The 25,285-nt window shown below is 37.2% G+C and overlaps 1 protein-coding gene across 1 annotated transcript; it reads right to left on the bottom strand.

Moving 5' to 3' along the window:
• Nucleotides 1-493: 493 nt before the first annotated feature.
• On the bottom strand, nucleotides 494-24,829 carry LOC128127294 (uncharacterized). Its single transcript, XM_052765747.1, has 2 exons — nucleotides 24,466-24,829; nucleotides 494-624 (listed from the first exon to the last, which is right to left on the bottom strand). Exons 1-2 carry the CDS (start codon nucleotides 24,827-24,829, stop codon nucleotides 494-496), a joined length of 495 nt encoding a protein of 164 aa, XP_052621707.1.
• Between the last annotated feature and the right edge of the window lie 456 nt (nucleotides 24,830-25,285).

The following is a 25,285-nucleotide window of genomic DNA, read 5'->3' on the forward strand; positions in this document are numbered from 1 at the left end:
ATACGATTATACAACATAATATCCAAAAGAAACACACACACACACAAAATAAAACACACGTACACACACAACTACCCTCGTGGCAGCAGGCGGTGGTCAGAGTTGATAACCACCACCTCACGGTGGTGGTGATGGCTTATCTTGTGAGGTTCGGCCAAGCACAATAAACCCACGACATGCACACTAGCAGTAGAAACACACACACACACACATCTTGCTCGGAATATGAACACCACCACCCACCTGGTGGCGTACGACGACAACAACGATTCGGAATGGCGGGCAACTGTAGCACTAATGTCGGTGGCGGCGTAAACGCTTGACAGTACCGGTGGTGTGACTGACAACGAGACAGAAGAGGAAGGAGGAGTGATTACGACAGTGAATGCACCGGGAAACGGAGGTTGCGCCTCCACCGGAACACGACAACAGTGGCTACAAGCTCTGCTCCTCTGACTTCTCATTGCCACAACGTTGACTCGTCGGTCTCAGCTTACGTCGGCAACATCATCGGTGGTATTGACCTCGATGGTGAAGGTAGTGGCAACTGGAGGGGTGGAGGAACAAGGGTGGCGGCTGATGTTGAAGTAGGGTTAGGGTTACGGGAGTGACGGGTTATAAACCCTATCCACATTCAAACCTTTAGCGATAATTACACTTCTAGCCCCTCCCCCTCAATTCCTTTCAACTTTGATCCATAATTTACCAAACAACCCCCAACTTTCAGATTTTTTTGCAAAACAAATTTGGAAATTACCTTTTAACCCCCGAAATCTCAATTATGACATATTCCACCCTTCCTTCTCTAATCATTAGCATCTAAATCCCCATTTTACTCTTTAGCCCTTGCTTCCCACAATTTATTACAATTTAAGTCCAAATATTACAATAAAGATCCCACTTTCTACAAATTATGTCATTTAGCTCCTTATGACTAACACTGGTAACTTATTATGGATTTAGGGCTACTATTTGTTTATTAATTTTATCCATTTATTTATTTAATAAACGAGGTGTTACAATGTTATTGTTTTAACATTTTGAGTTTGGCCCCCTGGTTATAAAGCTCGAGTTCTGCCCCTGCTTGATGTGACATTGCTTATATCGTTTGTCGGTTAAGTCAATACATTATACAACCAAGACATCCTCATCTACATGCTCTCATCATCTTCTCATATTTTTAAACTATATATGGGTCAAGGTTTGTTTCTTTCATCCAAGAAGTTTTCTTCAACTCAAAGCATTTTATTAATTCTGATTTGGGTCATTGCATTGATACAAAAAGGTACGTTATTATTTTTTGTTGGTGACCCAATGATATCTTGGATATCTAAGAAACAAGTCGTCATTTCCCGATCATCAACTGAAGCTACATATCAGAAATATTCTTGTCATTACTTATGAGATTATTTGGTTACAATCACTTAGTGGATTTTAGAGTTCATCTCTATGATCGTACTTTGGTTTTCTTTGACAACAAATTTGCAATCATGCTTGTATTAAATCCAATATTCCACAAACGAACATAACATTTCGAACCTGATTGCCATTTTATTTGAGAAAAGATTCTCTTTCATACTATTAAATTGATACACATACATATTGCATGTATGCTAGCCCATAATTTTACATAATCATTATCTTCGTCCAAGATTTTGCCAATTATTTACAAGATGGCTCTGCAAAACATCTTTATGAGTACATCTTAAGGGGATATTGGACACTACTTCCGTTAGTTAACCATTATTAGTTAATTATCGTTAGAAGTTGGTTCAAAGTTAATTGGCTAGTTAGGGTGTTATGTTACATGCATAATAACATAGAAAGCGTAGTTTAATTATTATTCCAATATAATTTGCTGATGTACCTACGGGTTTTGCAATTTTGAATACAATAAAATAGGGGTGAGCATTTGGACATGTGGATCGGACTGGACCGGTGAATCGGACCGAACCATACCGTTTTTTGGACACCTGGCCGGTTCTCGGTTCTAGGATTTGAGCACAACTGGGCCGGTCCCGGGTAAAAACCGGTTTTGGACCGGCTTATAATTTTTCTAAAAAAATTGTATTATGTGAAATTCTTTAAATAAACATATCTCATTCGTTTTAAGTCAGATTGAAATGCAGTTTTTTCCAACGTGTATCTTAGAATTTGTAGATGATTTTAGATTATAATTTTGTTGTTTTTTGGTGATACATTCAATGAGTTACAATCCTTCAAAGATGAGATATCAAAACTGAAATATTTCAGCTTTTCAGAAAAAATTTAAACTTTTGTATTCTATGAAATTCTTTAAACAAGCATATCTCATTCGTTTTAAGTCGTATTTACTTGGTGTTTTTTCCAATGTGTAACTTAGAGTTTATAGATGATTTTAGACTATAATTTTGTTGTGTTGGTATTATATTCGAGGAGTTATAATTCATCAAAGATGAGATGTCAAAGCTGAAATATTTCAGCTTTTCAACAAGAAATTTAAACTTTTGTATTCTGTAAAATTTTGTAAACAAGCATATCTCATTCGTTTTAAGTCGGATTGAGATGCGTTTTTTTTCCAACGTGTGATTTAGAGTTTGTAGATGATTTTAGACTATAATTTTGTTGTTTTTGGTCTTATATTCGATCAGTTACAATCCTTCAAAGATGAGATATCAAAACTGAAATATTTCAGCTTTTCAGCAACAAATTGAAACTTTTATATTCTATGAAAAAATTTAAACAAGAATATCTCATTCATTTTTAGTTGGATCTTCATGCGGTTTTTTCCAACATATAATTTAGAATTTGTAGATGATTTTAGACTATAATTTTGTTGTCTTTGGTATTATATTTGATGAGTTACAATCCTTCAAAGATGAGATATTAAAGCTTAATATTTCAGCTTTTCAACAAGAAATTTAAACTTTTGTATTCTATTAAATTCTTTAAACAAGCATATCTTATTTGTTTTAAGTCGAATTGACATGCGGTTTTTTCTAACGTGTAATTTATAGTTTGTAGATGAGTTTAGACTATAATTTTGTTGTTTTGGGTGTTATATTCAATGAGTTACAACCCTTCAAACAAATGGAATAAAGTATAAACAATCAAAGTTCAACCGGTCCAAATGGCACAAGAAATAGAAACATGTTCATTTTTATAAGTTGTGCCGTATCAAACCCAAAAGATATTCATTTTAAAGAGTTGTAACGTATTAAACCCAACAACATGTTCGTGTTAACGAGTTGTATCAAACCCAAAAATGTGTTTTAACAAATTGTAAAGTGTGCATGTAAAGTTGTACCGGTTGAAACGGGTCCAAGAACCGGAAAACCCGGACCTAGACCTGAACCCGGTAAGTATCATCCGGTCCGGTCCACGGACCACAATATTCTCCGAAACCGATCCGGTCTGGTCCGATCCAAGTGCTCACCCCTACAATAAAATCATTCAGTTTTCATTTCTTCTTCGTTAATAATCGATAAAATAGTTTTAAACAAAGGGAAAATTTCATCTATATCCCTGTAAACTTTCATAATTACATGTATATCCTTATAAAATTTTAAATTACATATATATCCTTATAAAATCTATAAAATTACATATATATCCAAATACTTAATTTAATCATATTTAATTTATTCAAAAAATAAAAACACAAATTTTAAATTAATTTTTTATTAACTCTTTAGTTATGGTAATTTAATTTACCAACTTCTATATTTCTTCGATCAAACTTTTAATTTTTCTTCTTTTCAATGAATTTGTTTGACTCATGCCATTTTTTCTTTGATTTCAAATTGGTTTGGATTGCTACCAAATTCGGGTCATAACTAAAAAGGCTTGAGTTCATAATGTTGAAGCATATTGCTCACCACATGTTCGATGAAATGTCTGAGATGTATTAAGAACCAATGCAAACGACATTTGACCTGAATTGATAAGGTTATACTATTGAATTTTGTTTTTCAAAAGGTTATCACTAATATGACTTAAAATCAATCAATATGTAGTCAAATTCGCGTGTTTACTGTCGCCTCACCGGTTTTCAATCCTTATAGTTTTTCATATTTAACTTACTGATATTTGTTTTTTGTTTGTTACAGATGTTATGTTAAGACAGCTTGCTGATTGCTCCAGATGGCACCATCAAAGTCAATGTTTTTCTTGGTTTGTGATTTTTATTACATTACATACCATGCTCTTTGTGTATTTTTGTTGGTTATGTTGTACGTTGACTGGATTTGGTTTCTTGGGATGGGTTTTATCTGTTTTCTGCATATTCTTACCTGTGCTACTAAAGTTTGATCGCTAAATATTGATAATGCAGCTGTTAAACATACACCAATGGGCATGGTAGAAAAAGATGAAAGCAGATAGGTAAGTCATTATATCCATGTTTATACTTCATATTCCAAATTTTATAAGTAAAAGTTTTTAAATTAATTTTTTATTTTTATATATGAACTTATAACTAAAAGTTTGTGTAGGTTTCAAAAACAAAGATTTCTTGTGCTCTGTTTACATTGCACTGTCAGTCTACACATGGATTCATGGTAAAATATGTCTTTAGATGAGAATTTTGGTTAACCAATTAGTCTTTTTTTCTTTACTGGTTTATATTTAAGTTGACACTGTAATGTTATATTTAAATTTACAATTTAAGTATTTTGTCCAAACTGTTCAAAAGTTATAGGTTTAAACTGATAATGGTTTATATACAACAACATATTAAATTTAATAAAGTAAGTATAATATGTTAAAAGTTAAAGACATAACTTTAAAAGTAGAAGTAAATATATTATTTTAAAATTAAAATTTAGTATATTTATGATCTGATATTTATTTAACCTTATTAACCAACTTATAATCATTATTAGAAAGACACTACAATTAATCACTTTTAACTATTTACAAAATATTCTTTGTGTTGTTTAAGTTAAACTAAAATTTATATTTAAGTTGACAATGTAATGTTATATTCAAATTAATAATTTAAATATTTTACACAAATTGTTCCAAAATTGTATCTTTAAAATGATAATGGTTTACATCCACTAATATATTAAAACTAATAAAATAAGTATAATACGTTATAAGTTAAAAGACACAACTTTATAAGTAGAAGTAAATATATTATTTTAATATTGAAATTTACTTTATATATGATTACACTTTAGGTTTGATATTTATTTAACCGTATTAACTAACTTATAATTATTATTAGAAAGAAATTGAAAAGTCATGGGAGATTCAAATGAATGTGGTGAAAGGAAATATGCATGGGAGTTACAAACGAATGTGGTGAAAGGAAAAATGTTTCCTTTATAATATAGTATGATATGATATTATATGATGATATGATGATATGATATATATATATATATATATATATATATATATATATATATATATATATATATATATATAGATTGTCACACCCCAAAACCAAGAACGGCGGAAACGTTCTGGGGCGGAGGACGTCATGTAATGTATCACAACAATGTAAAGTAGTAAACAAGCAACAACATCATCCATTGCATTAATAGTATAGTTTTAATTACATGAGAGTTCTTTCATAGTATAATTCTACAAAAATGAATATTCAAAATAAAAGACGAGTCTTGACCGCTTCGTCTTCACAAAACCTGGTAGTCATACCTGTCTGTTTGTGACCTGGGAATACAAGTTATTTTGAAAGCGAGTATCAGCAATAATGCTGGTGAATTCATAAGTATTTATGTGACTTTGATTTGTAAAGCTGTAAAGAAATACCTGTAAATGTTTGAAGGAAAGTTTGTACCAATGAACATGTTTGTAAGTAATTGTAAACGTTTGAAACTCTAGAAAATCCCATATTTTCTACTAGTATAAAAAGTAGCCTTCTACCAAGACCCTACTGGTTTAAATGTTTGCTATTAGAAGTCCAATATTTGCCCATAAGTGGGTGGTAGTTTAAAAGTCCCAAAAATGAATTACAATGGTGTTTTTCATGTCTAAAGTAGTAGATTTGTGTACGTATATAATCGCTAAGGTATTTGATAACCTCGTAAATCAAGGTGTTTTTAATACTCCATGTGAGTTTTATAACCATGCTAATGACCCAGACTGCCTGTAACAACGTTCTTCAGGCGTTGGAATGTTATGACGTTTGTCACCCCAGGCCTGTCGACCTAGCTGTAGCTAACAGCTTAGGTGTGGGATTGTCAATCCCGTATAGATCTATACACAAGTATCACGCTCCCCCTACAAGGGATTATGGTATATAATACAAGAATTAATAATGCATACTCGAAAGTACGTGAAATGTCTCACAAACCTAGTATAAAACAAATTTACGTATGAAAATGTCCATTTGTTCTTGTATATGAAAATATCTCTTTGATATGGTACTTGTAGTATGTGAAATTTTCATGAATATCTAATACATTATCTTATGTAATCGTATCTCTTGTAATTGTATGTCTTGAAATTGTAGGCCTTGTAATTGTATGTAATCGTATCTCTTCATATAGTATGTAATGTATTAGTATAGACTCATAAATAAACTGACTCTTGTGTGATTCCTTATACTTGGAATGCTAAGTAGTATCTCTTAACTATACCTATTATAGTTACTAGTATTGTACGTGTATAACCGAAATATGCCTTTACTACTCAAAGGTACTGAACCAACTGATGGAAACTTTTATGTCTATATATGTACATATGATATACATAACTAATATTTAGACGACATTCGGACGAATAACCGATGCCCTAAGGCCACATCCCAATGAGGAAAAGGAAATAAAGCGAGCTAGTCGTCCTAAGTCCTTCAAACATTACTTATATAACTATACATATATAGGCATGCATTTGCCAATATAAAAATATAAAAGAAGTTTTGTAAAAACTTTGAAAAGTTTAATAAATAAGAAATGATGACTTGATGTCGGTTTATAAAATGATTTGAAAGCAGTTTGTTTGATAAGAACAGTTTTAAATATAGGAAGACCTTTGTTAGAAACATGATTCTAACAGCGTTTGAAAGGAATCATAAAGTATGTAAGACAGTTTGATAAAGAGTTTTTAACATGTAAAAAAAGTTTGTCGTAAACTATTATAGTTTTTCCAAAAGTTTGTTTCGTTTGTATAGTAAACCCTAGTGAAACGCTCACTCGTTATGTAAAGTGTAACTTTTGTAGTGACATAAATGAACACATATACTCAAAGTATAGATAAAGTGTTTGATTCGTATATGTATAACAACATATTTAATTTAAAAAGACAAGATGTTATCGTGATATATTTTGTGTACGAAAGTTTCCATGTAGTAGTTATAAATCACATATGGTTTACTTGATAAAAAGATTATATAATGAAACTGCAGGTTACACACAATAATAACCGTGTGTTTACTTGTATTACCCTCCCCCCCCCCCCCCCCTTAAAAGTGTATAAAAAGCATTGATAACATATTTGAAAATATAGTTTATATGGGTATGAACTCACCGAAGAAAGTGCGTGAGTTGAAGAAAACGAGATTTTCCCGGGCGGCACCTCGACCGGAAAGTGACGAGATTCTCGGGGCTTCGGACCTTCGTCGGGGCTTAGATATGCAACCGGGAAGTCGGGATGTTGTCGGCACGAAAAGCGAGGTGAAAATGTGAGTGAAATGAAGAAAATGAGCATGGATGGCCGGCACCCTCGCATTCTATTTATAATGGTGGGAGAGGCCTCGTACGCTGGGCGTACTTCGGGCTTACGCAGGGCGTACCTCGTACGTTGGGCGTACTCCGAGGTTACGTTGGGCGTTCGCTTGCATCACTGCTGACCGCATCCTCGAGCGAAGTGTTTGGTCGACGTGGGCGATCCGGAGCCTAGCAACCGAGTACGATGGGCGTAAATCGTTTCGGTGTGTGTGCCACGAACTTGTAAAATTTGTAACTTTCGCACACGGGCTCCGTTTTTGACGTTCTTTATATCCACGCGAAGGTGAGAAAGTACTCTACAACTTTTATTTAGACTCTGTTGGCAAATTTTGAATTTTATTTTTAATTATATTTTAATTAATAGGCCGGGAAACGATAACTGCGTTAAAAATCCATAACTTCTTTATCCGACGTCTGTTTTCGTTTGTCTTTTTACCATTGAACTAATATTGTCGAGGCCTTCAACTCTCTTTTAAGTTGTGTCGACTAAAAATCGATCGATCTTTATTTCGAGTTTTTAACTGTCTACCGCTGTTACGAAACTTAGAAAATTTGTAACTTCTTCATACGACGTCCATTTTGGGCGTTCTTTTTATGCATGATCACGTTTTAACAAAATATACAACTTTCGTTTATATACCTAAGGCTAAAAATTATTGTATTGAAACTTTGCATTTTTCGCTTAATCGGTGTTGCCGGGTTTCGCCGCGAATTTTAGATTGGTCATAACTTTTTTGTTATAACTCGGATTTTAGTGTTCTTTATATGTACGAAAACCTTGATAAAATTCCTACCACTTTATTTAACCCAAATAATATCTTGGAAAGTTATATTTTGGCTTAAATTTGACTGGTGTTACATTATATTGTCTCAAAATATCGGGTTGTCACATAGATGCTATAATTATACTTAGCAATGTTAGTTTATCGATACTATGTTTATGGTATTATTTTGTAATGAATGTTCTATATGTGTATTGTTGAAGTAATTCTAATATGAATATTAACGTTTGATTATTCGTATATTCATTAAAATGTTATTATTCTATTATAAATTCATATATGTGTATTTTTGTAGTAAATTCTAATTTTAGTTTTAACATGTGATTATTCATTTATTCATTATTGAAAAATGACATAAAACCGTGGATACAAAATTCAGTGCAGAATAATAAAATAAAAATAATGTTTTTACGCTGTAAGACTATTTACTATATATATATATATATATATATATATATATATATATATATATATATATATATATATATATATATATATATATATATAGTCCGGTTCCTGTGAGGACTCATTTAAAAGTGAGCACTCGTGACCACACATTAAAAAAATTGAAAAAAAATATAAATCATAAAATCGAGCATAGATCTATGTCCGGGAGAAAAAAAATTTGCATCATTAAAATTGATTCATGATTCAAATTTAATTTTTTATTTTGCATCATTATAATCCATGATTCAATTTTAATGATCCATTTATTTTCCTATTTTTTTTCTCCCCAACATAGATCTATGCTCGATTTTATGATTTGTATTTTTTTAGATTTTTTTTCAATTTTTTTAAGGTGTACTCACGAGTCTTCACTTTAAAATGAGTCCTCACCCGATCATATATATATATATATATATATATATATATATATATATATATATATATATATATATATATATATATATATATATGGTTAGGTTCATGTGAGACGACCTAATTTTGTGAGACCGTGAGACGCATTTTTTTTATTTTTTTTAGTTAGTTCAAGTTCCGAAAATAATATTTGAAAAAAGAATTTTTAGATTTTTCCATTTATTTTGCATTTTAAAATTATTTTTTAGAATATGTCAGTGTAATATTCTATTAGAATATTTCACGTATTTTTGAAAAAAAAAAGGGTATTTTTTTATATTTTTTTAGTTAATTCAAGTTCCGAAAATAATATTTAAAAAAAGAATTTTTGGATTTTTCCATTTATTTTTTGCATTTTAAAATTATTTTTAGATTTGGTCTCACGGTCTCACAAAAATAGAATGATCTCAAATGAACCTGAACCTATATATATATATATATATATATATATATATATATATATATATATATATATATATATATATGGTTCAGAACCTGTGAGGACACCTTAAAAAATTGAAAAATAATCTAAAAAAATAAAAATCATAAAATCGAGCATAGATCTATTTCCGGTAGAAAAAAATTTGCATCATTAAAATTGATCCATTATTCAATTATAATTTTTTTATTTTGCATCATTATGATCCATGATTCAAACCATCCCTACTCATACGAACCATCTAATCCGCCAAGCGCTTCATCGACATTCCAAATTATACATTTGATGAAGTACTAGGTGATGGATGAAACTATAGATGAACTGAAGAATCAAGCACTATAGTAGATGCATGCGATAATATGACCAAGGTTGTCAATCTGAGCTTCAGAAAGTTTTTTGAGAAGATTGGGGATCTTAAAGAATAGATAACGCTTGCACCGAAGGCAGGGCAATCCAAATCTATATATATATATATATATATATATATATATATATATATATATATATATATATATATATATATATATATATATATATCACAAATCTGTGATCCGAAGAAGTACCTGAAACACATAGCACATAACAGCGTAAGTACGAACCTTAGTGAGTTCCCCAAAATACCACACACACATCACATTAGCCACTAGCGGCTAACTCGATACGACCCTCCGGTCAATATGTCTCAGTGGAGACCCCACGACCCCATAACTCGGATGGACCCTCCGGTCCTAACTCAATAAGCTCATATTTATAATAATCAACATAAATCACAAAGACATAATTCAGAATATCACAATACATAGGTAAGCACATAAGACATCTCAGTCACACAAAGATACCACTCATGGTAAGTATAGTGAGAAGACTCACCTCGCAAGAAATCGGATAATCTCGAACTCAAATCACCGGTCTAGCCTCTGCCTATCACATACTATAATTATCCCTAATTAATGATGGTTCTCAAGAAGCTAAACTAACCCTTCTACAACCTCATAGAAGGGTAAAAGACCATTTTACCCCTCAATGGTCTTAATAGTCCACAAATTGACCAAACCCTAAAAGTCAACCAAAAGTCAACGCCAACGAGTACGTTGCGCGTACAAGATCTCTACGCTGGGCGTACCTGATGCCACACACGCATCAGGGATTATCAACCCTACGTTGCGTGTACTGGGATTACGCTCGGCGTACGCCCCAGTTTTCTCTTTCTACTCTTTTGGTCTGAATCAGTTAAGACCTTGGCTCAAATCACAAATCTGGACTCCTGGGTTCTTATTCCATAAAGTAAGTGACTTTAAGCCTTTGCATGGCTAATAAGGTCACAAACACATAAAATCCTCACTCTCTTAACTCAAAATGCTCATATCTCATGCATGGTTTGATTCCAACGTCCAAGTCTAGATTTTTATGACACTACACCTATAGCACCTGGTTCTTGGTATGTATTCTTTTATTAATTCTTTAAATATTTTGCATTTTGGCCTTGGACTCGGCGAGTTGAAGGACCAACTCGCCAAGTAGAAGCGAGGGGGGACGCGAGACTTAAGCGACGGACTCGACGAGTAGACCCTGTTTTGACAAAAACCCTAATCCGAGGGTTTGCACCCTATTTAAACACTTTAACTCGACCTCCTTCGTCCCATTTTGCTCCCAGAAGACCCCCATAGCAAACCCTATCCGTTATTGAAGCAATCTAAGGCATTTGGAGTGACTTTGGTGCTTTTGTGATCCAAGGAGGGAAGGAAAAGCTTAAAGGAACAAGATGAGGATAAAAGGATCCGAGTTTGTGCACCATTTTCAGCTCATTGAAGGTAAAAAGTCTGTACCTTGCTCTTCCATTTGATAGATCTCATTTTGTGAAGTTTTAGGGCTTTTCTAAGCCATTTTGGTCACCAACCATGATTGCAAGCATGGTTAAGGGTTGAAGTTTCAGATATAGGTCCTTGGAGGGGTTGCAAGGCAAAAAGGAGTGGCTTTTGCACTCAAGGAAGGCCCCATGCATTGTAGGAGCCATTTTAAGGCCTTTTAGGCTCAAAAGTCCCATGCATGCACGTAAATTTCGTAACTTTACGTGCTAGAACGGTCCTAGGAGCCTAGATCTACCTTTTGGTCAAGTGTTGTACACCAGAAATCGAGAAAAATGAGACTTGGTCATACTTTACTCGGCGAGTCGTTCTTGGGACTCGGCGAGTCCGAGGCTTGACTCCCTTTTTTGTTCTGGGTCAAGGACCCAGTTGAGTGTGGAAAGGTTTCAGGGAGGTCCCGAGGAGTGACCCAACGTTCTGGACTAAGCCATGGTTTTGGAATTCATGGGACTCGGCGAATGCAGGAACAACTCGACGAGTCCAAGGAAATCTTCTTAAGATTGAAGATGAACTCGACGAGTTGTTCATACAACTCGGCGAGTCAAGGACATGACCTGTTCATCAGTTGAAGATGAACTCGAAGAGTTGTTCATATAACTCGGCGAGTCGGATGAAGATTCAGTCGATGTTTAATTAGAAGGAAAACTCGTCGAGTCATCGCCTAAATCGACGAGTAGAGACAGGTATAAGGAAAATAGAAGGATAGGGACTCGGAGAGTTGGCAAACCAACTCGGCGAGTCAAGTCAACTCGAAGTTGACTTTGACTTTGACTTGGTCAGGGGTAAAATGGTCATTTTACCCTAAGAGCAGTTGGAAGTGTATGACTAAGTGTTTTGTGGGAATTATAGTCGGAGGATTTCCGGAGCAGCAGCAGAAGCAGTCAAAGGATTTCCCGCACAGATCAGCAACTACTACGAGGTGAGTTGCCTTCCAGTAGCGGTGGGTCTAAGGCCACAATATCGGCCCACCAGTAGGAGACGTATGTTAGATGATGGTCTTTGTGATATCATCTAGGTTTGCTATTATCTGATATGATACGAGCTAGTATGATATGTTATATGCTAGTAGCTGTAGGGGAGATAGTCCTCGAGCTCATCGATCGACAGGGCCGAAGGGGGTAGCCATGCCCAGTCATGTTAGATCGAATGTGATTATGTGATACATGTTATGTGGTAGTAGTAGAGGGGTGAAATAGTCCCCTGTATCCGGTCAAAAGGACCAAAGGGGAGGCCAGCAGCCAGATATGCTAGGTAGTATCCGGTCGAAAGGACCGAAGGGGAGGCCAACACCCAAATATGCTAGGCAGTATCCGGTCGAAAGGACCGAAGGGGTAGGTCGGGCACCCATATATGCCTGACAGTATTTGTATGTTGTGTGAATGTATGGTATGTGGTATGATGGGGTAACTCACTAAGCTTCGTGCTTACAGTTTATAGTTTTGTTTTCAGGTACCTCTTCATCGAACGGGAAGGAGCTGGCGCGGTAGCGACACATCATACACGCATATTGTTTTCCGCACCATGAGTTATTCTGGGATTTCGTACTGTCACACCCCCAAACCAGACGGCGGAAACGTCCGAGGGCTCTCGTGACTTAAATTGAATATCATCACAATGAATATACATGAATCATAACATAAACGTCACCATGCATCAATATATTACAACTGGAATTCTTCACATCAAGTACACTGTTTTAACATTACACATTCATAACATAAATAGTTTGAGTGTTTTTAACAACATAACATCTAACATTACTTCATAATACTCTTCCAATTACCTGTTACCTGAGAATACAAGTTATTTTGGAAAAACATCAACATATGAAATGTTGGTGAGTTCATAAGCAATGTTGTGATAAAATGATTTGTGTAGTTTGTAAAACCCAGAAAATCCGATATTTTCTAAAGAGACTTTTGTTTATCAAAGTGTGAAGATCCATAAGTTGATGCATGAATGATTTCAAAAACATATATATATATATATATATATATATATATATATATATATATATATATATATATATATATATATATATATATATATATGAAGGGTATTTTGTATTATAGTTATAAAATTTCGACCGAGTAGTATTGAATTTCCCGGAAAACCCGATGTTTCCGATATTGAAATGTATTCGTGATTACTGATTTTTGTATTGTCTTAACGAATGAATATTGATTCATCCACATGGTATATCATCCTAATTTTGTCTACTTTGATTTCTCCTAAGCCTTAGCGAACGAAGAGAAGGGGGCATTATGTCTCACTACTATCGTAAGTACCTTAGGCTGTCGCGGATGCGAAAGACACTATGGTCCAACTCGCATTTGATTACGGTGACCTTACTAGCTTTTCTAACGAGACACTTTGGCCCGCTAGCACATAAAAGCTATTGAAAGTCCTTTTATAGAATATTGGGTCATTGAAGGCCCAATAACATATAAGCGTTATCCCTTTGGGCCAAAAGATCATGTTGGCGGGCTTGTAAGGCCCAACAAGCATGATTTGAAACTCATAAGCCCAAGGTTTGTAGGTTTATTCCTTTTAGTCATCAAATATCTATTGGAGAGTTTTGATTTAGCGATTGTTGTTTTGTATTGATTCGAGACCGAATCAATTCGTTTATAACGATATTTGGTATTGAAGGTGTATTCATTTTCCGTTTTTGTCACTAGTCGGGTATGTTGTATTTTATCTTAATGAATTAATTTGTTTAACAGTATGATTTTGACCTTTTCACTACCTTTCTTTTATAAAAATAACACTTTTAGTCCTTTATATAAAAGAATTTCATTTTTAGTCCTTAAAACATCTTCTTGACACTTTTGTATCATAAACTTGTTGAAAAGACATTTTTAACCCAAAATTTATTTTGTAAACAGCTTTAGCCCTTCCAGAATGGAGTTTCTAGGTTAGAACCCCCTATTTCGCAACTTTTACAGTTTTGCCCAAAATATAAAAAGTTTACATTTTTGATCCTTTTTGGAATTGAAAAGCATTTTTGACCTTTGAAATAGTTTTATTTCACTTCTTATCCCCTGTTTTGCATAATGTTACAATTCAGCCCCTTAAAACTTCAAATTTCGCAATTTTGGACTTATTGGGCCGAAAAGCCCAAATTTAGCCCATTAAGCTAAATTTTTGCATTTCAAGTCTTTTGAAGATTCTAATATTTAGAAAATGATTATAGAAATTGTTTTGACTCTTTTAACCCTCAAAAAACCGTGACTTGACAGTTTTTAACCCAAGTTTTGTATTTTTGACAATTTAAGCCCTAAAATGGGTTTTATGTTAGAATATGTTCCTCATAACCTTATAAGCTATTTTTCTTGACTTTTTTAGTGTAAAATAATTTAGATTATGTTTGTTTCCTTTCTCATGTCATAGATCTCGAGTTAACCCCATTTTGGTTACATATTTATCACAAAAACACATAAAATCACACACATACATGCATAAAATCACACATAGCATACACATACACATAGATCTACACATTTTTTTGTATTCTACCCCATAAAACTTATGAAAACCGAAAAAAAGGGGTATGAAGCTCACCTTGAGTTGTAGTTTCGGTTTTGAAGAAGAATAGAAGAAGTTTGATGCTATTTCTCGGCTTTAGCAACCTTTCTTGGAAGATCTCGAACTTAGATGATTTCTAAGAGAGTGATCATGATTTTGTATGGATTAGAAAGAGGTTTTTGATAAAACAAAGAGTCTAGGTCATAGATCCAAGCATGAACTTACCTTAGATGATGAGTTTTGCGGAATAATCTCTTTGAAAGCTTCCTAGATCTCGAAAATTTAAAGAGGAATGGAGAGAGTTTCTTTGAGAGAGTTTTTAGTGAAGTGTGTGTGTGTGTGTGTTTGGGAGACTCTCGGCCGAGAAGAAGAAAGAGAGAAGAAGAGAGATGAGTGAAAGGATGGTTTCATGGAAATATGAGAGTATGCATGGAAGACCATTAAATAAAAATGAGTTGGCACACACAAAGTCAACTCTTCCTTCTTTGTGGGCTTGGGCCGAGAATGGAGAGGGAAAAGAGAAAGAATTGGGTCTTGAGTGCTTAGCCCATATTATGACTCACTTTGGATGATGTTTGGACCCAAATAAATCAAAGTGTAATTTTTATGACCTAATAGGGCTAAATTAATTTGGTTGTGACCCATTAAGGCCCAAAATATTATGTTTCATGTATATGGGTCCATTTAGGGCACATTAGAGAGTTCTAGATTCAAGATGGATAATTTGGAAGTTTATTAGTCCATTAGGCCCAATAAGGAAATCCTGGTCCAAAATGGACTCAAATTGGGATTTCAAAGGTTTCCAAGTCTTTGTTGAGCATTTGTAGGGCTAGAATGAAGTATTTGATGAAGTTTTGTTGTTATAGAATAAGCATCATGCATGCTTTCATGTTATTGATTCATAGTTGTTATAAGTGTTGTAGTTACAAGGCACCAAAATTTCTAGTTGTGACATCATCCCCCCGTTAGAGGGAATTTTGTCCCAAAATTCTTTTGAAAGCTAGATTTGAGAATGCGAGAATAGATGAGGGTACTTCTGCTTCATTTGATCTTCGCGTTCCCATGTGATTTCTGGTCCGCGTCTCGCGTTCCATCGAACTTTCACAATTGAAATGCGGCTCTGCTTGGTACGCTTTACCTCTCGGTCCATGATTTCAACCGGCTCCTCGATGAATATAAGGTTCTCATTGATTTTGATTTCCTCTAATGGAATTACGAGGGTCTCGTCGGATAAGCACTTCTTCAAGTTGGAGACGTGGAACACAGGGTGTACACTACTGAGCTCGGCGGGTAGATGCAATCTATAGGCCACTGGACCGATTCGGGCAAGAATCTCGAAGGGTCCAATGTATCGAGGGTTCAGTTTGCCCCGCTTCCCAAAAGGAATCACTCCTTTCCAAGGAAAGACTTTTAGTAACACCCTATCTCCGACTTCGAATTCCAAGGGCTTTCGTCGTTTATCAGCATAGCTCTTTTGTCTGTCTCTGAACGATTGCAGTCGTGCTCTGATCTAAATTATCTTCTCGGTCGTCTCACGTATGATTTCCGGTCCTGTTAAGGCGTTGTTTGGCGTTTTCCCTTTCGCTAGCTGGGTGTCTCCTACCTCCGCCCAGCACAACGGTGATCTACATTTACGCCCGTATAATGCTTCGAAATGAGCAACTTTGATACTCGAGTGATAACTGTTGTTATACGAGAACTCGATTAAAGGCAAGTGGGTATCCCATGATCTTCCAAAATCTATTACACACACATGGAGCATATCTTCTAGTGTTTGAATGGTTCGCTCGCTTTGACCATCCATTTGTGGGTGGTAGGCAGTGCTCATATCGAGTTGTGTTCCCATAGCTTTCTGAAGCGATTGCCAAAAGCGTGAAATAAATCTACTATCTCTATCTGAGACGATAGATACTGGTACTCCGTGGAGTCTCACGATTTCTTTGATGTAGATTCTTGTCAGGCACTCCATCTTGTATGATTCTATTATTGGTAGGAAATGGGCAGATTTCGTTAGTCTATCAACTATTACCCAGATCGTGTCCAAATCGTCCGTCGACTTGGGTAGTTTGGTCACAAAATCCATGGTGATCCTTTCCTATTTCCACTCGGGAATTACTGGCTGCTGTAGTAATCCAGAGGGCTTCTTATATACCACCTTTACTTTAGCACAAGTGAGGCACTTGCTCACATAAGTGGCAATCTCTGCCTTCATATTTGGCCACCAATAATGTTGCTTAACATCCAAGTACATTTTGTCTGAACCCGGATGGATGGAGTATCGCGTCTTGTGAGCTTCGTTCATGACTACCTCTCTGAATCCCCCAAGTTTAGGGACCCATATGCGGTTCATGAAGTAGTATGATCCATCTTCCTTCACCTCCACGTTCTTTTCCATTCCACGCAGCGCTTCACTTCTTTTGTTTTCCGCCTTCATGGCATCTGACTGGGCCATTCTGATTTGCGAGGTCAGGTGGGATTGGATGGTTATCGAGAGAGTTTTCACAGGACGACTTGAGTATTCTTTCCGACTCAAGGCATCGGCTACCACGTAAGCCTTGCCTGCATGGTACTTGATTTTGCAATCGTAGTCGTTTAGCAGTTCGACCCATCTTCGTTGCCTCATGTTTAGCTCTTTTTGATTCAAGATGTGCTGGATACTCTTGTGTTCGGTGAAGATAGTGCACTTGGTATCGTACAGGTAGTGTCTCCAAATCTTCAGGGCGAAGACCACTGCTCTTAGCTCCATATCGTGGGTCGTGTAATTCACTTCGTGCGTCTTTAGTTGTCGGGACACGTAAGCTATCAGCTTTCCACGCTGCATGAGTGCACAGCCTAAACCCTGATTTGACGCATCGCAGTAGACTATAAAGTCATCCGCTCCTTCGGGTAGCGATAGCATCGGAGCACTGCAGAGCACTTGCTTTAGAGATTGAAACGCGGCTTCCTGCTAGTCCGTCCATACGAAGGGTACGCCCTTTTGTGTAAGCATGGTAAGCGGTTTGGCCGTCTTAGAGAAGTTCTGGATGGATCTCCTGTAATAGCCTGTGAGACCCAGAAATTGGCGAATTTCTGTGGGTGTTGTTGAGATTGCCCATCCTTCGATAGCTTGGATTTTGGAAGGATCCACATGAATTCCTTCCTGACTAACAACATGTCCCAGAAAGTTCACGCTTCGGAGCCAAAACTCGCACTTGGAGAGTTTTGCGTACAACTTTTCGGTTCGTAGGGTTTCCAGGATTTGTCGAAGATGTTGGCCATGTTCTTCTTCGCTTCGGGAATATATATGATATCATCGATGAAAACGATTACGAAATTATCAAGAAAAGGTCGGCAGATTCGATTCATTAGGTCCATGAATGCGGCAGGATCATTCATTAGACCGAAGGGCATTACCACAAATTCATAATGTCCGTAACGAGTTCGGAAGGTGGTTTTTGGAATATCCTCCTCCCGAACCTTGAGTTGGTGGTATCCAGATCGCAGATCTATCATTGAGAAGTGACTAGCTCCTTGGAGCTGGTTGAATAGGTCGTCGATTCGTGGAAGTGGATATCAGTTTTCGATAGTAAGCTTGTTAAGTTCTCTATAGTCGATACACATCCTGAATGTACCGTCTTTCTTCTTGACAAAGAGAACTGGAGCTCCCCAAGGTGAGAAACTGGGTCGGATGAATCCTTTATCCAAAAGCTTACTGAGTTGACTGGACAACTCTTGCATCTCCGCAGGAGCCCATCTGTAGGGCGATTTGGCGCTGGGGGTAGCTCCTGGTACAAGGTCAATTCGAAACTCGACTTGTCTTTCTGGGGGTATCCCTGGAAGATCATCAGGAAAGACATCTGGGAATTCACAAGCTACTGGAATGTCTTGAATGTTGACCTCTTTCTTGGATTTGTCTACTATGTGAGCCAGGAATGTCAAGTCCTTCTTTTGTAGGTGCTTCTACGCTTTAATGCATGAGATAAGACGAAGGTTCATGCTGGGTTTGTCCCCATAAACAACTAGGGTTTCGCTATTTGGGAGATGAAGGCGAACGGCCTTCTCGTGACACATAATTTCAGCATGGTGGGGGCTTAACCAATCCATGCCAATAATCATCTCAAAAATCCTAATGCAAACAAGCATTAAGTTTATTTGAAAGACGTGGTGATTTAAGGCTAGGGTACATCCGATATAGATTTCCCAGTGGATTCTGTCTTCCAATTAGCTATTTCCACCATGAAGGTTTCATTAAGCTTCTGGGGTTGTTGGTTTAACAAGTGTTTGAATTTATTGCTCACAAAACTCCGTTCTGCCCCAGTATCAAATAGGATGCATGCATAAGTTTGGTTTAGGATAAACGTACCAGTAACAACAGTGGGATCCTGAACCGCTTCTCCCTGACCCATAGCTAGCACCCTTCCTGTTCTTGCGTTCCCAGGGTTGTTGGTGTTGGGGCAATTCCGACGGATATGCCCTGTCCTTCCATATCCGTAGCAAGTGGGGCTTGATCCCGTGGTTAATTCTGGGGAGGATATGTCCTGCAATACTTTGCAGTGTGACCCTTCTGATTGCAACTGGTGTAATGCATTTCCCTGCATTCTCCATTATGGTGGTAGTTCCACTTGTTGCACTTTGGGAGAGTTCCCGAATACTGCCTAGGGGCACTTGGATTAGCTGAGGCTGGAGCATGTGGTGTGAAGGGTACTTGAGTGGTTGCAGCATTGATCGTTACCGTTTGTTGCTTCTTTGCCGATTCCGAGCCTTGTCGCCCTTTTCTCTTGTTGTTCTTTCCTTTCTTGTTGTCATTCTCTTTCTTGCCCTCGATTTCCGCTGGCTTCTCGCCCTTTTTGTTGTTGTGGTCGTACAACATCTTGGCCAATCTCTTGGCACTGTCGAACGTTTCAGGTTTTGCAGCGATCACATTTCCTTGGATTGGGGAGGTTAGTCCCCAGATGAGTCGTTCGATTTTCTTTCCTTCAGACATAATCATGCCAGGGCACAATAATGACAGCTCGCTAAACTTTGATATGTATGCATCTATATCAGAGTTTCGGACGGTGAGATCCCACAGCTCTTGCTCCATCTTCTGAATTTCGCCACGAGGGCAGTACTCAGCCATCAGCATTTCCTTCAGCTCCGTCCATGGCATAGAGTTGGCTACAGGGAGAGTCATGGCCTTTATATGTCCATTCCACCAGGTGAGAGCCTGGTCGATAAAGGTGCACGCGGCAAACTTCACTTTCAATTCCTCGGGGCATTCACATATTTCTAACACTGATTCCACCTTCTCAATCCACCTTTTCAGGGCTATTACACCACCTGTGCCATTAAAGGTTCACGGTTTGGCATTGGTGAAATCTTTGTAGGAGCATGTTTTGGTTGGTCCTTGATTGATCCCGTTGTTCGAACTTCCTGCCTCTTGTCCATTGACTCCTCCATTGTTCCCTTGGTGAATCTGTGCCATTGCTACGGTGACCGCAGCAAACACAGCTACTTGGAATGTTGCTGAGTCAACTTCTGGAGGGGTTGGTCCAAGGTTACCGCGAGTTGGTCGTCGAGGCATTTTTCTGTCATGGAACAGAAAGATGTTGAGTGCCTATGGTTTTGGGAGGTTGTGATCCTATAAACTAGGTGTGTAGCACGAACTTAAGCAATTTCACAATTTAGCATACAATCATGGATATATAACACATAGCAGATTACAACATCACAGTGGAACACATAAAACCTTTCATTAATATTATCCGCATTTTTGATACATGAAAATTTTGCTCGGAAGAGCAATACATAAGTGGTGCAAATTCGGCAGCATAACGGCTCTATGAGTAGTGTAATCACTTAAACATAGAGTCGGGGTACATAGCATAGATCCTAGTGACAAAGTACTAAAGACGGGTGGGATGTGCCAGGGAGTGGTGCTGAGGAAGTGGACGCTCCCTGAAGGCGAGCCACCTGTCGTTCCGCATCTCGGAGTCGACCCTCCCACCTCGCTTGTCTCATGTGGAACTCTCGGATAAGCTCTCGCGTTTCCTGCTCCGCACGCTCGACCCTAGTCCGTATCTGGTGCATCTGATCAGCGGTGCTTTGGGCTAAGTCGCCAGTGTTCCGCAATCGTCTCACCATGACCGAAAGAGCACGATCGACTGGTCCTCCATCCCTCAGGTTATAGAACTTGTGTGACATGCCGAACGGGGGTCGCTGTTCCTGCTGCCTGCTCCACCTCCAAAGGTTGATACCACAGGGGGGTGTAGGGCCAGTGGGACCTACCCGATACGCGGGCACCCTAATCCGATAATGTCACACCCCCGAACCAGACGGCGGAAACGTCCGAGGGCTGCCGTGACTTAATTGAATACCATAACATTGAATATATATGAAACATAACATCATTCATCACCATGCATTAATATAGAACAACTGATAAAGTTTACACTAAGTACATTGTTTTAGCGTTACATTCCCAAAAATAAATTGTACGGTTCATAGATAAACAAACTGCAAGCCATCACTGAGTACATTTTCCTTCGGTTCACTTGTTACCTGAGAATACAAGTATTTTGAAAAACGTCAACATATGAAATGTTGGTGAGTTCATAAGCGGTATTTGAAAAGCAACGTTTTCTATTGTTTTGAAAAACTACCAGAAAATCCGATATTTTCTGAAAAGAGTTTATGAAAAAGTTTGTGAAGATCCATGAGTATGCTTGTTTATTTCTATGGTTGTAAAAAATTTTCATTGAACTTGTGTACATTTCGAAAACCGTATGTATTGAAAAAAAAACCCTAGGAAAACCCGATGTTTTCCTAACACTTTGAATTCCATGTAGTTGTAGAACCATCGCGGCGTGTAAAGTGATTGATTCCAGGCGACGTCGGATTATTGCGCATGGTGAATTGCTATAAATACGCGTTACACAAATGACCAGTTTACAACTATACTAACGATCCCGTAGGCGTCGTCCGTACTATTCATGTAATCCAACCGCGCTGACTTCTTGTAGTCCCACATCCGAAGAGAAAGAGGGCACGAAGACCTCGATAACTCCGTTGGTCGATTGGGGATAAAAAGAGTGCGAAGGGCCCTTGACCCGATTCGCATTTGCATAACTGACTTTACTAGCAGTACCAAAGGACCCTTGGGGACCAATAGTATAATAGCCATTGAAAGTCCTTTTATGTTGTTTTGGATCATGTAAGACTCAACAACTCGTAAGGTTGAAGTTTTCGGGCCTAAAGATCAAGTCATTGGGCTAGCTAGGCCCAACAAACAAGATTTTACACTTTTGGGCCCAAAGGTGGTGCGTCGACGTCTGTGCACTCTCACGTGTGTAATGATTTCCCAAATTTTCCATGTATGAGTCGAGTTATCGTCGTGTTAGTAGTTTCGGGTTTGTTATTGATTTGAGACCGAATCAATTCGTTTGGTAACGATTTTTGGTGTTGTTGTGTAATATAATTCGTCGGTAGTCGTAGTGCCAGTGTTTGATCACAACGGATGTATTGAATTAACATTTCAACTTTTCTGTTACAGCCCCTCTTTTTGTTGTAAATTTACTTTTTCAACCCTTTAAATAAATAAATTTCCGGTTTAGTCCCTAAACCATTTTTCTTGACATTTTAACACCAAAACTTACTGAAATTGATATTTTTCAGCCTATTTTTAGTTGAAAACAGTTTTAGTCCCTGAAAATACAGCTTTCTAGGTTATAACCCCTCTTTTCGCAATTTTTACACTTTTGGCCCAAATTGGAAAATTTATGCAACTTTGGTCCTTTTTAATTATGAAAAGCATTTTTAACCTTTGAAAAGGACTTATGACACTAACAGTCCACTGTTTTACCGAAAAACACAGTTTCAGCCCTCCAAAACAGAAAATTTCGCATATTGGGCCCTATTGGGCCGGAAATGTCATTTTTAGCCCATTAAGCTTGAAATTTGTATTTTTAATCCTCCAAATGAGTATATTTCCAGAAAATATTTTATTGAAACTGTTTTGACTCCTCTCATCCATCAGAATTCGTAATATGTCAATTTGGGCCCTTTAACTTTATATTTTTAACATTTTGTGTCCAAAAATTGAGTTTTTAGCCCAAAGAAGATGTTATTAAGCCACTTAGCTATTTTTCTTGAAATACTTTGTATGTAGAAACATAATTGATGCTAGTATCATTTAACATGATGTATATCTCGATTTTTAGGGGCTTATGTCTAGATCCAACATCATAATCACACAAAAACACACATTTAAGCATAGAAATCATACAAGGCATACAAAACACATATAGATCTACACTTTCACTTGTATTCCCCCCCCCCCCCCCACAAAACTTGTAAAACAGAAAATAGGGAGTATGAAGCTCACCTTAGGGTGTGGTTTCGGTTTTTGGAGAAAAGATGGAAGAAATTCGGCCTTAGCAACCTTCCTTGGAAGATTTCGAACTTGAATGCTTCTTAGGTGCTAGATCATGAGTTTGAATGGATTAAGAGGTGATTTTTGGATGAAATGAAGTAGCTAGTTTAAGGATCTAAGAGATATCTTACCTTAGATGATGATTTTTATGTAAAAATCCTCTTGATTTCTCCTTAGATCTTGAAATATGGATGAGTTATGAGAGAGTTTCCTTGAGAGAAAAGTGAGTGAATTTGTGTGTGTGTTGGAAAATGGCCGAGAGCAAGAGAGAGAGAGAGGAAGGAATAGATCTTTGAGGTGATACATGCATGGAGGTATGTGATATGTTGCATGGAAGTCCCTTGGATAATGGTGAGGTGTCACTCACAAAGTCAACCCTCTCTTCTTTTGGGCTTGGGCCGAGAATGAGGAGGGTGTGAGGAGATTTTTGGGCTTTTTGCCCTTAAGCCCATGTTATAGCTAAGTTTGATGATTGTTGGCCCAAAAAGAAATATAACATGATTTTTACACTTTGTTGGGCTAGTTTAGGTTAATCATGGTTCAAAACTTTTAATTTATTTCATTCTAGGCCCAATATGGCTCAAAATGTTGAAATAAATTAATGTGGGTCCAATTAGAGCCCATTTAAGGGTTCTAAGCCCATGATAGTCAAATTGGAAGCTTATTGGTCCATTGAGTCCAATAAGGAAGTCCTAGTCCAAAATGGACCTAAACAAGAACTTCTAGGGTTTCCAATTGCTTGATGACTATTTGTAGTATTTGTATGATGTATTTGATTGAAGTTTTTGATGTCATAATAATAGGTATCACACATGCTCTTAAGTTTTTGATTCAACATTTTACTTAAGTATAGTGATTACAAGACACAAAATTTCTAGTTGTGACAGATAAGGGGGGTTGATGACTTCGGACTCCGCGTCCGAATCACCATCTTCGTCTTCGATGGGTTCTTCCTCGAGACCTCCTTCGGCTTCCTCCTCCTCCTGGTCCTCCACTGGCTCGACAGGTCTGCCTTCGGCTTCCGCCTCCGGTTCCCCTTCGGATTCCTCCTCGGTGTCTTCCTCGGGTTCCTCTTCAGGCTCCTCCTTGGGGACCTCTTCAGGTTCCTCCTCGGATTCTTCCAGCCATTCGTTATTCCCCTGATTAGGGAAATAAGGATCTCCAGGGCGATGGAAACCAACCATGCTGTCTGCAAGGGTGTATAAACATGCCAATATCATTCCTAAGACGTATAGGTTGAGTTGTTGTTCTCTTTGGGGATAAATGGGTATGCTTTTAGGTTTTCCTACCATCACAATTTCCTCGGGACACGTGTTAGTTGTACCTTGGAGGAAATGTAGCTGATCAAGCTACATACTCTCCTTGATACAACCATGAACAGTCCCGACTTACCCGAGATGATAGCATTATCTTGTTTGGTTTGGTATTATATTATGTTTCCTAATTCACATAGGAAAAGATGTTTTATAGTTGTGTTTTTATTTGTTTTTTTTTGTTCATAGTTGGGTTAGTCCCTTTTTGGTTTATAGTTGCATATCAATGTGTGGTTAGATATGCTAAATCACTATAAACAATGCTCTGATACCAACCTGTCACACCCCCGAACCAGACGGCGGAAACGTCCGAGGGCTCGCGTGACTTAAATTGAATATCATCACAATGAATATACATGAATCATAACATAAACGTCACCATGCATCAATATATTACAACTGGAATTCTTCACATCAAGTACATTGTTTTAACAT

The sequence above is a fragment of the Lactuca sativa genome, chromosome 7 (assembly GCF_002870075.4).
Source record: "Lactuca sativa cultivar Salinas chromosome 7, Lsat_Salinas_v11, whole genome shotgun sequence".
Classification (NCBI taxonomy): domain Eukaryota; kingdom Viridiplantae; phylum Streptophyta; class Magnoliopsida; order Asterales; family Asteraceae; genus Lactuca; species Lactuca sativa.

Coding starts and splice junctions, on each gene's coding strand:
- LOC128127294 (XM_052765747.1), bottom strand. CDS start 24,829: ATGGTAGGAAAACCTAAAAGCATACCCATTTATCCCCAAAGAGAACAA. Junction 625..24,465: donor ACCCATCGAAGACGAAGATG/GTGATTCGGACG, acceptor GAATGTGGATAG/GGTTTATAACCCGTCACTCC.